This window comes from Microtus pennsylvanicus, chromosome 7 (assembly GCF_037038515.1).
Source record: "Microtus pennsylvanicus isolate mMicPen1 chromosome 7, mMicPen1.hap1, whole genome shotgun sequence".
In the NCBI taxonomy this organism is placed as follows: Eukaryota; Metazoa; Chordata; class Mammalia; order Rodentia; family Cricetidae; genus Microtus; species Microtus pennsylvanicus.
This window is the reverse complement of record NC_134585.1, coordinates 46,138,644-46,157,793: the sequence shown is the minus strand read 5'-3', so window position 1 is coordinate 46,157,793 and position 19,150 is coordinate 46,138,644. Positions and strand designations below refer to the sequence as shown.

At 46.1% G+C, this 19,150-nt stretch overlaps 1 protein-coding gene across 1 annotated transcript in view; it reads right to left on the bottom strand.

Moving 5' to 3' along the window:
* Window positions 1–19,150, bottom strand: part of Tram2 (translocation associated membrane protein 2) — a 75,168-nt gene that overhangs the window by 20,723 nt on the left and 35,295 nt on the right. The window contains exon 2 of the mRNA XM_075980642.1: window positions 14,437–14,500. Within this exon, the coding sequence (XP_075836757.1) occupies window positions 14,437–14,500 (64 nt within the window). The remainder of the gene's footprint in view (window positions 1–14,436; window positions 14,501–19,150) is intronic.

Below are 19,150 nucleotides of genomic sequence, written 5' to 3'. Positions count from 1 at the left end.
CCTGTCTCTGCCTCCCGAGTGCTGGGATTGAAGGCATGCGCCGCCACCACCCCCTGGCCTGGTTCCTACTTTCTATAGAGCTATGGAAAATGGAGCTTTGCTCAAACGCATACTTGACTTTTTAAAAGTATTTTAAAATCAGTTGTTGAGTTACACATCAAAAACAGCTCTGGGGCTAGAGATGGTCCCAAGGTCAAGAGGACTTGCTGCTGTTTTTAAGGACCCAGGTTTGGTTCCATGCGCCCACATGGTGGCTAATAATAACCACGTCTAGCTCCAGTTCCAGAGGCTCCAATGCCCCCCCATCTGGCCTGTGTGGGTACTGCACATATGTGGCGCATAAATAGGCAGGCAAATACTCATACACATAAAATTTAAAAACCTTTAAAAAAAAAAGAATTGTTTTAAAAAAATTATCCAAGTTAGACTGGTCCCTGCAGACCATGGTTCTCATGAAAGGCAGTGTTGCCAGGGGCATACTGTATGGTTCTAGAAGGGTAACATCTTTAGGCTATTAAATCAGTGATGTCAACAGTCAAGAGTCACAGCAAATTGTCTCCAGAGCTCAGCAAGCAAAGAGGTCCTGGTGGGTTAAGTACATACTCCCCACATGGAGACCTGCAGGAAGCAGCCAGTGTTCTGCATTTCAAACAAGAGATAGGCTCTTACCTAATTTTCTTTCCATATCGCCATCTCGGCCTATCTGTCACATGTCTACTTAGGGAAGGAAACAAGTTCACAAAAGAGCCACCTCCTTTTCATTGGTGGAAAAGGAAGCACACAGTGAAATGGGGCTGAATAAATGGTGAGTGATGGGCACTGTCTGTTTCAGGGGTCCAGGAGGGGGGAACCGGAGAGCAGAGAACTGAGCATGCGGTCAGGGCCGGGAGGAGACGGAGAGCAGAGGACTGAGCATGCGTTTGGGGTGGGGAGGACCGGGAGAGAGGAGATCTGAGCACGTTCGAGGCGGGGAGGAGATGGAGGCTGCCTCTTTCTCACTGTTGTCAAGGGAAAGGCACAGCCCAGTGCTGGCCAATTCCCGGTACTTTCAAACCAGAGACCATCTGATTTTACAATACCGGAGACGAATTCAAAAAAGTTTAAACATGGCGTGGGTCAACACTGAATAAGCCAAAGAAAATGTATCTGCAGGAAAACTCCAACCACAAGCCACCAGTTTGCAACCTGTGGCCTGGCTGTCCCCTGACCCCTTCCCAGAACTGACATTCTATGGGTTTCTGTGCTGACAGGTCCCATATTGCTTCAGATCTTTTCCGGTATTTTAAAATCAAGAATATGAACATGAGAAAATTTACAGTAAGCAAAATCAAGAGGCAAATGGGGCTGGGGCTGGGTATGTGGGTCGGAGGTTGAGCATGGATGCTTGAGCCTTAGTCCTGCTAAAGAGAAAGAAAGGGAGGAGCGTGTGGTGGAGAGAAGGAGGGAGGACAGACAGACAGACACAGACAGACAGAATTAAAAGAAAATAAAGGAAAAGCATTAAACAACCACCTGGGGCAAATGTTTCCAGTTCTCAGACAAATGGTTCATCTTGCCAGAATGTAAAAAGCTCCTGGAACTTAGACGAAAGATCAAGACTCAGCAGAAAAATGGGCAAAGTGTACAAACAGACAGTTCACAGAAAAAGGAAACCAGGCAGCTCTTAGGAACTGAAAATGATGCTCAGCTCTACCCAGAAAAATGTAAATGAAAACCACACTGAGATAACACTTCATACCTGACCAGATGGGCAAAAGTCCCAATTCTAACAATGCAGCCTTGCTGAGGCCGTGGGGAAATCTCTGCTCGCACAGCGCTGGTGGGAGTGCACAGTAGTACCATCTTCACGGAGGGTCATGTGGCCATTGCTGTTGAGGTTACAAAGGCACTGAGCCTTTGATATGACAATTCTACTTCTGGGAACTTACTACCCTCTAGCTAGTACTTGCCCCATGGTCAGCAGGGCATATGCTCCTGGTTACAAACCAGAGCGGTGCTTTCAAAAGTACAACAGCATTGCGATGTTTTCATCCATAGGGAATGACGCATAGATACACAGGCTGAGTATTCTCCATACACAAGTCCGCAATCTGAAAAATTTTAAGTATGGACACAAAGCCACATTTGGAAAATTCCATGCCTGAGCTCCCGTGAGACTGCAGTTAAAATTCAAGCACACTAGAAATACTGTGCAAAATCACTCTCCGAGAATGAGAGCTAAATAGAAGACACAAATGGAGTCTAGTTCAGACATAGGTCCCCTCCTGAAACTTCTTAATACATACATGCAAATATTCCTTAAACCGAAGACACTAAAAATCTGGATCACCCTGGCCCCAAGTATTAACTTAGCAAGGGAGGCTCAAACTGCAATGCATCAGGGCTACTTAGAGAAAGAGCCCCAAGAGGCTACACTTGAGGTGTCTTTGCAGAGCCACGGGAAGGGGGGGTATGTTTCACTTTGTTGCTTTATTTTATTTTACTCTTTCATGAAAGGCCTTGCACGAAAAAGTCTAAAGCTCATTTCTAAAGCTGCTCTTTGCCACCATGTATCCACGTCTCTCTGACTCAGTCACCCAGGTGGGCAGTGAGGCTAAAGCAAACTGCCTGCTGGGTCCTGGTGTTGCATGCCTGTCATTCTCAGTCTGGGAGACAGAGGCAGGAGGAACAGAGGAATTCAGGGCCTGTGTGGGACACGACACCTTATCTCCACCCCATCCAGCAATAAATAAAGTAGGTGAGATGGATCGGGAGGAAAAGGTAAGGACTGACTCCTCCAAGTGGTCCTCTGACCTTTGCACACGCAACATGGCACCCTCCACGGCAACAACAACAACAAAAAAAAGTCAGGGCTGATGCGATAGTGCAGTGGTTAGAGCATTGCTGCTCTTGCAGAACACCCAAGTTTGGTTCCCACACCCACATCGGATGCTCACAACCACCGGAAACTCCACCTCCAGAGGATCTAAAACTCTCTTCTGGAGTTCCTGGGCACAGCACCCGTGTGTATACCCCCACTCCACCTCTCATACATCCACATAACTAAAAGTAAATATGCAAAAGACCCTAAAAATAAAACAAAACTATCCTTCACCACAAAGCTCTAAGAATAAAATAGACAAAGAACTTATAAAACTGTAAAGTGCTGTGCAAATATATGGAGCTATTATTACCCTTTCCCACAGAAAGAAGATGAACAGAACAGTCCTATGTACTCATTTAGAATAAATACCGCAAGTGGCGATTATAAGCCCTTTATTAGCGAGGCTCTACACCGAGCGTGTCTGGTAAATGACATCACTTATGCCTCGCTGTGATCCCGAGTATTATCCCTGTTTACTGACATGGCAGCTGTGGCTCAGAGACAGCAGGGACTCTACTCAAGTGATCTGTAGCTAGAGTGGGCCACAACCGCAGAAGCCAGGGGCCAAACCCATCCTCTCCCCACTAGGCCTCTCTGACTGCCCTTCAGATGTTAGAGGTACAGGACATTCCTTCAGTCCTGAAGGCTTCGTCTACTCCCTGAGATGGCAGGAGAGAGAAAGCTCTAGAATATATGCAGGGATACACACACAGCCTTCAGGAGCAGGATTCTGACCTCCCATCACGGAAGATGAAGGCGATTGGTATCATCATTATAAGCATCAAAACGGTTCTCAGACTGCATGTGTGCACATACACATGGATATACATACACACAGCTATGAGTTAAACTGTGTCCTTCACCTCCAAAAATTATGCTGGAGTCCCGAATACCTCACAATAATATTTTACTTGGAACAGGATCTATGCGGGGGTGAAAAGTTAAAATGAGGTCATTAGGGAGGGGACTCATTTCAATATAATTATGCCCTCAAAAACCTAGGAAGTAGCGACACAGAGACAGACACACAGGAGGAATACAGGAAGAGGTGAGGAGGTAGCAGCCATCCACATCCGAAAGCCAATGAGAAGGGCTCTTTCCCTGGCAGGTGCAGGAGGAACCACCGCTGACGGTAGCATGGATTCAGATTGCTAGCCCCCAGAATTGGGCCTTATGGTATTTGTAACCACAGCCTTAAGAAACACATTCTCTCTCTACACAAGGGTCACCAAATGAAAGAAAGACTTGGCTGACTACCATTCGGTCTCTTAGTGCATGTTCTGGAATCTATTTTCTTCTATGTGATAGCAACATAAGAAGACAAAGGATGTTTTCTATAGCATAAAAAGAGGTAGTGATGATGAGAGAAGATTCTAGAGGGTTCAGGAGTAGAAGGTCACGGCTGCTGGGTTGTCTCCTTTAAGAACCAGCACTTTCTGGAAGGCTGGAAGGAAATCTATCAAGGACTCCTCAGCATCAGGCATGTACTTCTGATCCCTCTGATCCACAGCCAGGGGCTTCCTGTGACATCCTGGACACGACGTGCCATTCAGGAGACTATCACGATGCAGAACATCATGTCTGGGGACAGACTTCAGGCAAAGACCACCAAGAGTCAGGTAGAAAAAGTCACTTCTTGAGCATCACACGGGACAGCAGCAGCAACAAAAGGTAGAGTTTTTCATTACGTGTGAAATTTAAAAAGTTAATCAGGGCTTTTACTCACGTAAAAATAACATTCTGAACAAACGTGTTAATTTGCCGGGCGATGGCGGCCTACGCCTTTAATCCCAGCACTCGGGAGGCAGAGGCAGGCGGATCTCTGTGAGTTCGAGACCAGCCTGGTCTACAGAGCTAGTTCCAGGACAGGCTCCAAAGCCACAGAGAAACCCTGTCTCAAAAAAACCAAAAAAAAAAAGTGTTAATTTGAAGGGCAAAAAGATTATTGTTGTAAAAACAACTGACTAAAAGAAAATATCCCAGCTTGACTGCATAAGAAACCATAAGAAAGTTCCAATCTGGAGAAACAGGGAAGGAAAGACCACAAAACCAAAATTATATTACACTGAGCAGTGGGGTCCATGTCAGAGGGGTACGGAGAGGAAGGAAACAGTCAGATAACAGTGTTCCCATCCATCTCAAGCACCAAGTCAGTCAACACAGCAGCTCAGAGATTCTGCTAACTAAGCCTGCAGAAGAGCCACACTGAAAGGCAGGGACCAGCGGCTCTCAACTAGTGGGTTGACACCCTTTAGGGGTCAAATGACCTTTTCACCAGGGTGGTATATCAGACACTTACCTTATGATTCCTAACCGCAGCAAAATTACAGTTATGAAGTAGCAATGGAAATAATTTTATGGCTAGGGGTCACCACAACATGAGGAACTGTATTAATAGGTTGAGAACCACTGGCGTGGATCTCTAGGCTGTAAATAGGGAATTGGATAGAATGATGTGTCTCCTGGAAGGTGACATAGCAACATCTACACGTACGTATTCAGTGTCTGAAGCATCACGAAGCGGAGTGCTTATGATTTGTTCTGTCTTCTGAAGAGTTGTTTTGCTTGCTAAATTTTAGTTATTGAAATGAAAATCAAGTCCAGACATGACCATAATTCCTGGGAGGAGGCTTCCCATAGCTGACACAGTGGGGGACTTGCTTTAGTTTTTTCTCTTCATTCAGAGGGACCCTGAGCCAAAAGTGGTCTTGGTAGTCATTTTGCACAAGGTGAGGACAAAGCCAACTCCGAGTCTCAAAAGTTGGCATCTCTACATGACAAACCCAGCCTTTCTACAGCTTTCTGAGCATTAGGGCTCTGTATGAGGTACAGACACCCCAGTCTCCCAGTCTCTCTCTGCCCTTCCTGGTCATCCTTGAGAACATCAATCAAGTCTCTGGGCCCAGTTCCGCCCACTATGACAGGACCAGGCCACGCCCACCCCCAGCCCCAGCTGGAAGGGTCACAGGTCCCAGCTGGAGTGCATTCACTCTAAGCAGCTCCAGAGGCACTGCTGCCCACCTGTCCTTCCCTTTTCTGTTCTTGCTGAGCTCATCTTACCGCAGGGCTTGGTGTGATATGTGAGGCCAAGCTTTCAAGTGTATGACACAGGCAGGAGACAACAGTAATGCCTGCTGGCCAGCAGAAAAAACAAGAGTCGTTCAGATCCCCCCCGCAAAAGCCTTGGGCTGAATGAGGCTGTTTTCATGGGCAGTTTGTCTCTTTCCAGAAAGGGCTGGAAAACAACAGTCAAGGTACAGTGTAGGAGGTTCCAGGGCTTTCTACCTCTTCCTACTGCAAAACACAACATGGTACATACTAGTGATCAAACCAGCAGAAATGGGCAGCACGGAAGGATGGATCTATCACCTTAGCCATTGTAAAATCAGCCCTGCTCTGGAAGAGACCCCTCTGTACCAGCCTTGTAGCTCTTTGAGGAGGGCAGCAGGCAGGCTCAGGTCTTTCAAAGCTACCAGGACTCCCTTACCCTATCTTAGCCAGGGTTTCTATGGCTGTGATGAAACACCATGACCAAAAGCAACTTGGAGAGGAAAGGGTTTATTTTGCTTACACTTCCACACCACTACAGAAAACAGTAATTAAAGAAAGTCAGGGCAAAACTCAAACAGGACAGGAACCTGGAGGCCATGGAGGAGTGCCACTTACCGGCTTGCTCCCCATGACTTGCTCAGCCTGCTTTCTTACAACAGGCCAGACCATCAGCCCAACGGTGGCAGCACCACAGTGCTGGGCCCTCCCACATCCATCACTCATTAAGAAAATGTCCTACAAGCTTGCTCACAGCCCTATCTTACAGAAGCAATTTCTCCATTGGGGTTCCCTCCTCTCAGATGACTGTAGCTTGTGTCAAGTTGGCATAAAAAAGTATGTGGCACATACATTTTACCACATATGTGTTCATGACTTCTGGGAACCTGTAGCCCCAGCTGAAAGCCAAATCTACTCAGTCACAGTCGCCACCTCTTCCACCCCAACCCCATTAAAGAGTTATAGTGTGGTCGTTCTAATGGAATGGTCCCCATAGGCTCATATATTTAAATGCTGAGTCCCCAGTTGCTGGAACTATTTAAAAGGATTAGGAGGTGTGGTCTTGTTGGGAAGGTGTGTCACTGGGGGTGGGCTCTGAGGTTCCAAAAGCCCACAGCATTCCCAGTTAGCTCTCTCTGTCTCTCTGTCTCTGTCTCTGTCTCTGTCTCTCTCTCTCTCCCTCTCTCTCTCTGCCATCACTTGTGGATCAGGTGTAAGTTCTCAGCTACAGGCTTCAGCACCACACCTGCATGCTGCCATAGTCCCATCATGAACTCCAATCCTCTGAAACTATAAGCAAACTCCCAATAAACTTTCTTCTTCCTGGCCGTGGTGTTTCTTCACAGCAGTAGGGAAGTAATTAACTTATGTGGGAAAACCAAAACTGAAAGAGAAATGAAAGAGCCAAACGAGTAACTAGACTTAATGGCTCTCCCCATATCACCACTGAGAGCGAGCACAGGAGCATTTGAAAGGCTACTTTGCATTATCTACACCCGACTTATCCAGCGTTACTGGGCACAGTCTCCTCCATGGTTTTCACTGGGGATCTTGCTAAAGGTGGGTGCTGCCATAGAAGGAGGCTCAGTGTCTGCGTTTCTAATGAGTTCCCCAGGTCACACTAAAGGTCTTAGCTTATAGAAAATCTATGCTACAAATACTTCAGGGGACCTGGAGTTGAGGCAATGACCATCAGTCCCCGTTTTGCAAAGGATGTGCCCCAGATGTTAAACAGTTTGTCAAAAACATTTAGCAGTTCAGAGACATAACCCGAATAACCATGAAAAAAAAAAAAGAATGCTGAGACCCAGAAGCTCAATTATTCTATGTGAGAAGGGAGGCTACCAGGTCAGGAGTCACCTATAGGAAAAAACAAACCTCTGTTATTTTCCGACCTCTTCTAGTCTATATCTTTCTGACCATGATAACAGATACTTTGTGGAATTCTACATGGAAAGTCATACTCAAACTGTCTAATGAAGTTAAGATTAGGAAACAAAAACCAAACCAAAACAAACAATCCAGGCCATGGAGTTAAATTTGAATTTCATATAAACAATGATTGATCTCTGCTGGGTGTGTGACAGATATCTGCAATCTCAACACCAGGAAGGTTGGGGCAAGAGGATTCCTGTGAGTTTGAGCCAGCCTGGACTAAAGGGTGATCAAATACCAGGCCAGTCAAAGCTACCCAACAAGACCCCATTTCCCACAAAACACTTTAATTTCCTACAAAACACTTTAATTTCCTACAAAACACTTTAATTTACTATAGTCATAACTATGTTTTCTGCATTTGTGTTCTGTGCATTACTTGAGCTATAGTTTTGAAATGTGTTTATGTGGAATTCAAATAGTCCCGGCTTTTGTGTTTGCAAACTTTGGCAACTCTGACAGGATGCCAAATTGAAGTTGCAAGAAAAGCTGGGATTTGGTTTTGAAGGGGGGGGGCGGAACTTCCTGTTCTATCACTGTCAATCTTAATGTCAATCTTTAGAATGTCAGCATAACAGGCACTGCAGCCTCTCCCAGTCACTGTTGTGGTCACCTCTGCAGGAGCCTCATTTGCTCATCACAATGCAACAAAACCATCAATTTGCAACTAGTCTATCTTGCAACGAGAATGTGGTCCGGGTTAATGTGTGTCTCTCCTAGAATTCATACTTTGATATACTAGCTCCCACGACGCTAGGATGTGACCTCATTTGAAAACAGGCCCTTTACTGATGTCTTTACATCATCGTTAATGATAACTGATGGACTAAGGAATTCTGAGAGGCTGAAAAACACAGGCGGGATGGGCACGTCAAACTGATGTGGAACGAAGCTGGGAACCGATCTCCCCTCACACCTTCAGAGGGACAGAGGCCCGAGTCCCATGGATCTCAGCTGTCAAGACTCCAAACTGAGCGACGATAAATGACTCGTGATTAGGCAGCTAGGTTTACTCATGAGAGGAATGGGGTTCTTGAAGATGGAGACAAGAGAGCAGGAAAAACCAGTGCAGTAGGGAAGACGGATCAAGAAAGAGCCTCTTCAACATCATGGATGCGCTGAGTTCCTGGAAACCCCAGCCAGGACAACCCAGGGATTCACAAATGAGCACTGAGCCTGGGAGCACACATCTCTCCCCCAGTACTTGAGAGGCTAAAGAAGGAGTTGGTTCAATGGGGTAGGGAAGAGGGGGCTCTGAGACTGTTGAAATACAAGGCTACCACTTTACCAGAATCCAACTTTAAACACTACCTCATGACATATACATTATGAAGAGGAGATTTTAGAAGACAGAGCTTCTCTGGTTATACCAAAGGGAAGAGGGGAGGATAGATTTATAAGCACTTCAGCCCCTAAGAAGATTTATGAGTAGGGATTTAGAAATCATAACCTTAACAAACCTGCTATTGTCAAATGGCTTTGTCCCGTGAGAAGCTTGCTTTCCTGCAAGCCAGGCAAACAGGCATTACCATGCCGGGCTGGTCACATTTCAAATAGCCCCAAATGGTAAGATTTCCACGTGAGAGAGACAACTGAACCATCCTTTCTGCCCTTTCTAAAGTCCCGGAAGCCCTCCATCTGGTAGGCACTCTAATGGACCTTCACCCAGGGCACACAAACCCAGAAGAGGTTTCCAGGAGCAGAGTTCAACAGTCACATCTTGGAAGCAGCCAACCCTGGGATTCTCTGGGCTCAGTGGCTACACTCAGCCACTAGCACACTCTCGGCATTTGTTTCTCTCTAGAGAGTTCTACATTGACACCCCTCCGCTAGGGCTGCCCCAACTTCTATGTTCACAATTCCATGTTCTCCATCCCCACGATAAAGTCAGCCTTCTGGAAGGACACGTCACTGGGCTTTTATTATTTTTTTTCTTCACCTTGTAGCTCTGTGTATTTCCCTCACGACCCTATTGCAATTATAATTATCTGCTTACTTATTACCCATATCTTCCTCAAATTGTTTTACAACTAGGGCCAGCATACGAGAGACACAGAAATATTTGTCTAGAGTGAGCAATTAACTAATTAAACTAATGAACCCATGATGGTGGCGCACTCCCAAGACTCAATAGGAAGTTCTTTATGCCCGGCAGCTCTGGCTTGGGCCTAGCCTGAAACGGTCTACATTTGTCTTCCTGACTGTGAAGTGGATAATTGAGGCATTGCTTACTGTCTAACGTCCCCAACAAGGAGTTAAAAGGATGCCTTAGGCACATGCATGTTCAGTTTTATTACTTTTGTGTTGCTACAGCAACACAATTTAAAAAACCAGTTAGTTGCATTAGTGCCTACCTGTAAGCCCACCACCAGAGAGGCAGAGACAGGAGGATGATGGCAAGTTCAAGGCTTACTGAGTCTAGTGAGTTCCAGCTCAGTCAGGGCTACCTAGTCAAACCCTGTCTCAAATTAATCTTCTGAGTGGGAAAAGACCTTTGCAAACTATGCATTAGACATGGGATTAATATCTAGGATAAAGAAAGAACTGCAAAAATTAAACATCCAACCCCACCCCAACCATCCAATCAGAAATGGGCCCATGAACTAAACAGACAGCTCTCAAAGGAAGAATCACGAAAGGAAAAAATATTTGAGAAAATGTTCAACATCCTGAGCCACTAAGGAAATTCAAATTAAAGCTGATTTGAGACTCCACCATGATAGTCAGAATGGCTATGGTGGAGAAAACAAAGAATAAACGCTGGCAAGGGCAGTGTTGTTGGGAACGCAATCCATGCAGCTATTGGAAGTACACAGCCAAAGGACTCCCTGTCAGCATCCCACTACTGACCATGACACATCCATGTTAAATTGCTGCAGTAGAATAGCTAAGAAATGGAACCAGCACAGATGTCCATCAACAGATACATGAGCAAAGTAAATATGGAATTTTATTTAGCCATAAAGCAAATGAAATCGGGATATTTACAATAAAATAGACAGAGCTGAAGATTAGGTTAAATAAAACAAGACAGGCCAGGCACGGTAGTGAACACCTTTAATCCCAGCACTTGGGAAGCAAAAGCAGGCACATCTCTCTGAGTTTCTGGCCAGCCTGGTCTATGGAGCAGATAGCCAGGGCTGTTACAGAGAAACCCTGTCTTAAAACAACAACAACAATAAAATTTAAAAATTTTAAAAATTAAATAAAACAAAACAATTTCAAGGAATCTATATTTAAACTTGCATAGGCATGTGTGTTTGCGTGTGTGTTATGAAAGCAGAAAGAAGTAATATAATACCTGTTCCAGGAAAGGGAGTCTGTGGTGACAAGGGAGGGGAACAAGAAAAGAAAGGCATTGCATGGGGGGAGATCATGGAGAGAGGGATGCGTAAGAACAAAGCGTAATGACACAAATGTGTGATAATGCTAATGAAGCCCATGAGAAGCTAATTTTATAAATAATAATTCGGGCTGGAGAGATGGCTCAGGGATTAGAAGCATGGGTGACTTGTCCAGAGGACTGAGGTTAAATTCCCAGCACCCACGTGGCAGTTCACAACTGTCAGTAACTCCTGTTTCAGGGTATCCGACGGTGTTTTGCTTCCGAGGACACTGCACATACATGGTACACAGACACACATACAGGGAGACCCACCATACACAGGAGATAATATGTTTTTAATTAGGAGAGAAGGAAAACCGGAGGCAGTGAGAACAAGCGTGGGTGGCAGTTGTGGGATATTGTCATGAGGCCACATTTCTTTCTCGTCATTCTGAGAAAAGACGTTATCTCATAGCTCAATGGGGCTAAGGGAACGCCTAAAATTGTGTGTAACTTTCAGGAGAGAAGGAAAAGGAAAAATCGGATGTTCCCACCCAAGCCAGCTTCATTAAGAGCCCTCTTCCAGAAGAAGAAAGAAAAGGGGTGCAAGAGGGGGGGAGGAGCAGATGAAAGGAAGGGAGGGGACAAAAGAAGGCAGGGTACACTAGTTGCTCAGTTTAAAGATTTTCAAAATGTCACAGTACAGCAACTCTTATCACATGGGGAGGCTCCATCACATTCATGGTATGAATCAGTATTGAACTGAACGGAAGTTCTTGCTGAGTGATGGGGTCATACGCGATTGCTATCTTCTTGTCTATATTGTATACATTTTCTCTAAGACTTATATAATGCTTGTGTAAATGCATTTGAGATGGGCGCGGGGCATGTATTTACATTTCAAACCAGTACCCAAAGGTTAAATACTATATGATTCTATGACTGGGTGTGCTGACTCCCCTGTATTCTCGGCACTTGGAAAGCTGAGCCAGAAGACTGCCTTGAGTTCAAGGTCAGCCTGGCTTAAAACTGTGGGAGACCCTGTCGCAAAAATCTAAACATATACTCTCTCTCTCTCTCTCTCTCTGTCACACACACACACACACACACACACACACACACACACACACACACAAAACTTCTATGCATATAAGTTACTTACGGCAACAAGTTCATAGCGAAAAGTGGTTGCTATAGGGAGTTATTGTTTAAGGATTAAAAGTTCAGTTCTGCAAGATGAAAAGAGTTCTCGATATAGAAAGCAGCACAATGTAAATGTACTTAATACAACCATACATCTAAAACCGGATACAATAAACTTGGGGCTAGATACCGTGGAACGTACCCAGCTACTAGGGAAAACTACTATGCACACCTATTCTACCACATCTTAGAAACTAAATATTTAACTTGCTCACTGGAAGTACAACTGGCTGTGTGTGTATATCACAACTGACAGGCGACAGCAGCGAAGGAAACCTAGCTTTGGTCTTGGACCACACGGGACTGAGCAACAAAATTCATTGTGCCCACCAGTACTGAAGTGTGCACTGGAACACACGCGTGTCTGGCCATGGTATGTCCTGGATCCCCATGCTGAGAGATGCTCTCAAGTTTCTATTCCCACAGTGAAGAACGTTCTTCCTCTCTTACCATAGTCTCTCAGTTGGACTTTCCAGAAAGGGAACTGTAGTATCTACCCAGATGCAAGGATTCTCTCAGTGTCTGACTACATTGGCTGCAGGGATGAGAGCAGGCGAAATTCATGGCTACCCTTTCATGGGCTAAAGAGTCACCCCATTTACTCTCCCCCACCATCCAAATCCTTGAGGTACACCTGGTGGAGTAAGATAAAGCACCCTGACATAAAAGTCAAGACCATTCCCCTAACACCAAATGATGAGAGGAGACCTAGACTCGGCAAGCAAAACTCCCTTCTTCCTTCCTCCAGGGGCCCTTAGTATCTTACAGGTAAGAGGGAGGAAAACCTGATTCCAAGGCTGAGTCCCCAAAACCCGAAGGCTGCAGAAACATGGCCCCAAAGCTGATCCTGGCCAGCTGACTTGTTTCTGCTGACATTCCTGCATTTTGACTTTCTGTGGCATTTACAAAATTAGCTGCCAACATTTAAAAGGTGCGGGGTTCATACAGAGGAAGAAATATTTTCTGACGCTCTTGTATCAAGGGATAACAACTCCAGCAAGGTGCTGATTTAACCTGACCATCTACTTGAACAGGTGGAGAAACACCTGGAAGCTGGGAGAGCACGGCTCCTGCTCCCGAATTAGACCTATTCAATGCGCCCTTGATGCAGTCGTAATGTGATGGCCTCACTGGGAAATGGTGAGCAGAGGCTTTCCTAGAAGCAGATTCCTGGGTGTGCACCCTTGCAGGTATCTTGCCCCAGCCCCTTCCTGTATTCACCCTTTCTCTGCTTCCTTCATGCCACGGGCTGAACAGCTCTTCTCTGCTGCATGTTTTTGCCACCACTGTGGCTCAAGTACGCAGAACCACGTGGCCACGAAGGAACCCTCTGAAACTGTGAGCTCAAATAACCCTTTCATTCTTTAGGTTCGTTCTGTTAGGTTTGGTCACAGTGATGGTGAAGGCAGCTGGGCAGGCACTCTGGGTTCACAGCAACCCCTGGGCCAGTGACTGGTTGGAATAGAGCAGCAATTTAGCAATTTTAGAACGGGCCTCCCACTCTCTCCCTGCTCCGTTCTGTGCAGCAGCGCTACTCCTTAAGCTGGAGCACCAAAGCTAGGCTGAACGCGGGCTAGCGCAGATAACGTGGTACTTGGAACCACGGCGGCTAGGCCTTCTGCTGTCCCTGCAAACACTGGATGCAGGTCAGTTTGTGATGTGACAATTATGGTCAGTGGCCTTAATGAAATGGCCCTATGTGAAGACATGGTTTACTCCTAATCTCACCCCAGTCACAATACAGAGCTCCCTTCCCACCATGTATTCCATAGAAGTACAACATGTGACCCACTTCCCTTGTGGAAAACTTTAAATAGGAAGCCATGTTCTTGATCAGTGGTCAGAGGTGGGAAAGGAAGGAGCCAGAGGCACACTTAGCACCCCATGGGGCAGTACTTTTCTCCTGGTCCTTCAGTGGAGAACAGAAGGAAGCGCCCAGCCACCTAAACACAGGAGTCCGAGGGGTAATATCTAAGAGGTCCCAGGTAGAGCACAAAAGAGAAGTTTTTCACGGTGTCAGGGTTACGAGGACTGGAGAGATGGAGAGCCGGGCTTTCCTTACCTGCTGTAGGCACACTAATGTTATACTGAGGTAAGATAAATAGGAAGGCAGTCTTGGCTGTGACCTGGAAAACAAAGGAGAAAAGTTCCTATTTACTTTCTTGGCCACATCAAAAGGAACAGGAAGAGGCTGTTCCCTGCCCTGGGGCCCATCCCTTTAAGTCAGTCCTCCTACTCCAGGATACAGGGTTTTCACCTACCCCAAAGCACCAGTTTTGATCTACCCCTCCCAGGACCTGCACTAAAGAGCAAAGCAATCTGGGCCCCAAATGATGGTTACACTGTGTTGACTGCAGACAGAATGTAGCGAGCTGTGTCGACCATGGGCAGCACACACCATTCTGCCATTCACTTGTTCATGTATTGATTTAGTTCTGGACTCCCAGCTCTGTGGACAGTCACAGTTTTTAAAGGCCCTGAAGCCGACTTCCCAGACATTTCAGTTGTCTGCACCCTGGACAGCAGCCCTGAAGTTTCCGAAACAGTAGATTCCAGCTGCTAATTTCACACCTACCCTTCTACTGAGCAGGGAACGGACCTCTGAAACCCCACCATACTGGTTTGGTTTTTATGAAAGCTATCTTTAGATGGCTGTGGTCCCAATCTGGTTTCTAGTAGTCAAATCAGGACTGGGGCCCTTTACAGCAGGGTGAGATGACCAAATGTGGGGGCTTGAAGCTGAGATGCAGGAATTGACTGCCCATGTTCAAATGCTGACTCTGCTGGTTACATCCCACACCCCGAGCCAAATCCCTTGTCTATATAGCCATGGCTATGTGCAGTTCCTCAGCTGCATACTACAGACTGGGGTGGCGGCCATCTCGATTGCATTGTTTCAAACGCCACAGATGCACAGTCAGGACCAAGAAACACTCTGAGAGACACGCAGGAGGACACTTCCCCAGAGGCTCTGAAGTTATGGGTTCTCCTCCAACATGGAGGGCAGACAGTTGTATGCAGGAAGTGGGGATGTACCAGGTTACACCCAAATCAGTGTGGAGACAAGTGAAAGATGGCTGCTTGGACATGCCAGGGACAGATGACTGCCCTTAGCCTATTCTGCGGGGCCAATCGTCTCCTTTAAGGAGACAAGGACTTGCTGTTACTCTATAGTTAGGTATCATTTACTTCTTATAGGTAGCTATGTACAAAGTCTTCATCCATCTGTGTTCATGCCTATGCGTGCTCTATCAAGTTGGTAGAGAAAGAACGAATAAAATTAGGGATTGATTTTTGGTCCTTATGACCTTGCTCTACATTCCTGACCGCCATCCAGTTCAACTGCCTGCTTTTTCCTTACAATAATAAGCTTGGCTCAAGCCCAAAGACTCTACTCATACATCCCCCTTCCTCTGCTACTCCCCACAACTTGTCAATATCTTTCTCTCTCATCCATCACGCTGCCCCTCAACTGTGAACACTCTGCAAGGCCTTTGGCTACTCCAAGAGAAGGTCACTCTTTCACAGGCAGAAGTTCCATACTTCTATCTAAATGTGCTATCATTTCCACACAGAGGGACATCGCCGCCTAGAAGGCAGGGAATCCCATCACCTCAGTTTTTATTGCATGCCCTCCCAAATAGCTTAACCCAGACGAGGTGAGTGCTCAGGTACTGGTGTGGGAGGTCCTTCTGTATATGTGCTGCTTCTATTGGTTAATGAATAAAGCTGCTTTGGCCTATGACAGGGCAGAATAGAGCAAGGCAAAAATTCCAAGCAGACAGAGGAGAAAAGAAGGCAGAGTCAAGGAGCTGCCATGTAGCCACCGAAGGAGATAAGACAGATGGAATCTTACCAGTAGGCCATGGACATGTGGCAAATACACAGATTAATAAAATAAAAGGGGGGGGTTAATTTAAGATGTAAGAGTTGCTTAATAACTAGCCTAAGCTACTGGCCAACAGTGTTATAATTAATATAGTTTCTGTGTAATTATTTCAGGTGTGTGTGTGGCCTGGAAATGAATGAGCAGCCTCCAAGGTACTGATCACTGAATCATAATTTAATGAAATGGAGTCTCTAGTAGGAGCCGCCCTCTGCCACTAATAGCCTTTGCCTTGGGACCTATCTACTCTGAGTCCATCAGCCTCCTGAGTGGGGCTGGCGAGTATTCTGGTCAGTGCCCCAAGCCTTCTGCTGTAGTTTCTGTTGTCCTGTCCCTGGAGCAGCTGTGTGCCTTCAGGGACGTGAGCCCCCAGAGGGCCTCTGTAAGTTGGTCAGCATCCATTTCTCAGAAGCACTATGATTCTATGTATGGAACACCACTGTTCAACCAAAAGAACTTGAAATTTTTCTATATCCAGGCCATCCCCCCAGGCAACTAAACTAGACCCTCACAGTGGCTGGCTCTTCAGCGTCTTGTCCAGCTCACATAGCATTCTAGCCTGCAGCCAACTCTGAGAGTCATTACACTGAAAACAAACAAACAAGACAAATAAATAAAGCCGGGGAAGCAGGTATTTGGTATGTGAATTATATACATTTTTGCTCAAGCCCTGCAAATGCAGTCAGTTCTCATTTATGGCAATTCTATGAAACTGCTGCAAACATGGAAACACCGCGTCCAAGAGAAATACAGAACTGGGTTGCTACAAACCAGTCACATGTGACCGAGAGACCAACGTTTAACCTTGCTTTATGCACGTTTCTAAAGGACACCCTAGTTAATACATATTTAATACACACTGTTGTTGGTTCATTAACATTGAACTCACGGTCAACAGCCCTGGAGCTCATGCCCAAATGAGGCAACTGAAGCCATGCTGTTTCTCCCTAATTTAGCACATTGTCTCCTTCTCAAGATTAGGACCGTAGGTAGCACTTCAGGAAAATACTTAGGGGTCATCGAAATCCCATCAACATCACAAAATGCAAAACTATGGCCTCAAATAGACTGCAACGGGGATGATTTGTTTATGGTGCGAGAACTGAAACAGGAAGGCAGGCAGAGCCTTGTTTCACCTCAGCTGGCACCAAGGTTTGCACCTGCGTACGCTGTGGAGAGCCAAGTGTGAATTTGGAGGTTACAGGTAAATTTTAGTAAAGTGAGCTGACTGCCAAAGATGAAATCCACAATCGGCGATGGATGGACAAACCTCTTAGCGCCAAGATTTGTTTGTTTGGTGTGTGTGCGCGCGCGCGTGTGCACAGGCAAGTTCATGCTCGGGGACATATGCGGAGGTAGGAGGACAGCTTTTTCAGGACTTGGGTCTTCTGCCTATTTATAACGTAGTCTCTCTTGTTTCTGCTGTTACTGCATATGTACACACACAGCTGATTCTCCTGTCTCCTCCTCTATCGCCCTATGAGAGTGCTAGGGTTATGGCTGTGAGCCACCAAATCTAGCTTCTATACTATGGGTTACACTGCTCAAACTCGGGTCATCAGGCATGTGCATCAGGCATTACACCTGCTGGCGTCTCACTGGCCATCAAGATCTTTTTAAACAGCCCCTGGGAGAGGCTAACATCACCAGGTTTAAGTTCTAGAAGAAAACCTTGAAAACCTTCAATATACAATGGCAAGAGAACAGAGTTGACTGGGTGAGACACGCTCGCCACATGATGCTCACACACGGACACAGCCACCCTGCAGGAGAGCTGTCTGATCCGCAGCCTGTGACCTGCTCGCGGTTATACTCCTGTACGACTGTTTTCTCTCACTGCGTCCACCCAGAGCTACCCACGCAGTAGGTCTCCCACAAATGCCCACTTGATGAACTCACATTGTAAGCAACTGTAGTATTCAGCGGCCCCAGATGAATGTCTACCACAGGCTTTCTGAATGTAAGTCCGAGAGAACAGAGTCAAGGCAAAACATACTAGATCCCAGTACTTTTCCGTACCTGCCCTCGGGGTGGTGGCAGGAGAAGCAAACTCTAAACCATCCTTATTCCCATGTTAGTGTATCCTAAATGCCAGTTTTCTTGTTTCATAGGACACAGAGAGACCAAGCAGCCTCTGCCACCCAGTAAGCACTCGAGTACAACAGGCAACCATCATCTTGGGATTTTATAAGTTTGTTCCAGAAACAACTTTAGCAGACACACAACAAAGCCCTTAACAGAAACCTAACAAAAACTAGAACACTAAAACCAAACCAAAGAAATCACATGCCGGAAGCCTAAAAAGAAAGACTAGAGAACGAGGCTGAGCCACAGGCGCGCAGCCCAAGAAGCCCTACACATCATCTCAAGTTTGCCAGAAATCTGGAGTCTAAACTCCGTCCTGATCATCTGGAAGAGGAAAATAAGATCAGCTACTAAGTCCGCCACATCCATTAAAGGAAGGGGGCAGGGGAGAGGGCAAACGGGGGAGGGGGAGAAGGAAGCAGTGGCAGCTTGAGCTACAAAGGGTAACCCTACTTGTCCCTCATAAAAACCATTCTATGTGTTTTCAAAAGCCCCCTGGCACCCCAAATCTTCATTCCTTCACACTCCCCTGGCCTGAGGTCAGGGACTGTGCAATGTGGGTTCACACAGCACAGAGGGTGAGAAACGGGGGCCTACTAAAAATGTCACTCCAATTATTTCTCATCCCTCTAGGGCTGTTTATAGGAAACAATATTGAGTTTAATAGCATATTAAATGCCAAGCTCTGTGGGTGAAAGGTTAAAAGTGACAACGTGTTAATATACTAATGCAAAGGGAGGGCACTAAATTACATAGGAGGGGCTCTCCCCCCATACACACACACACACACACACACACACACACA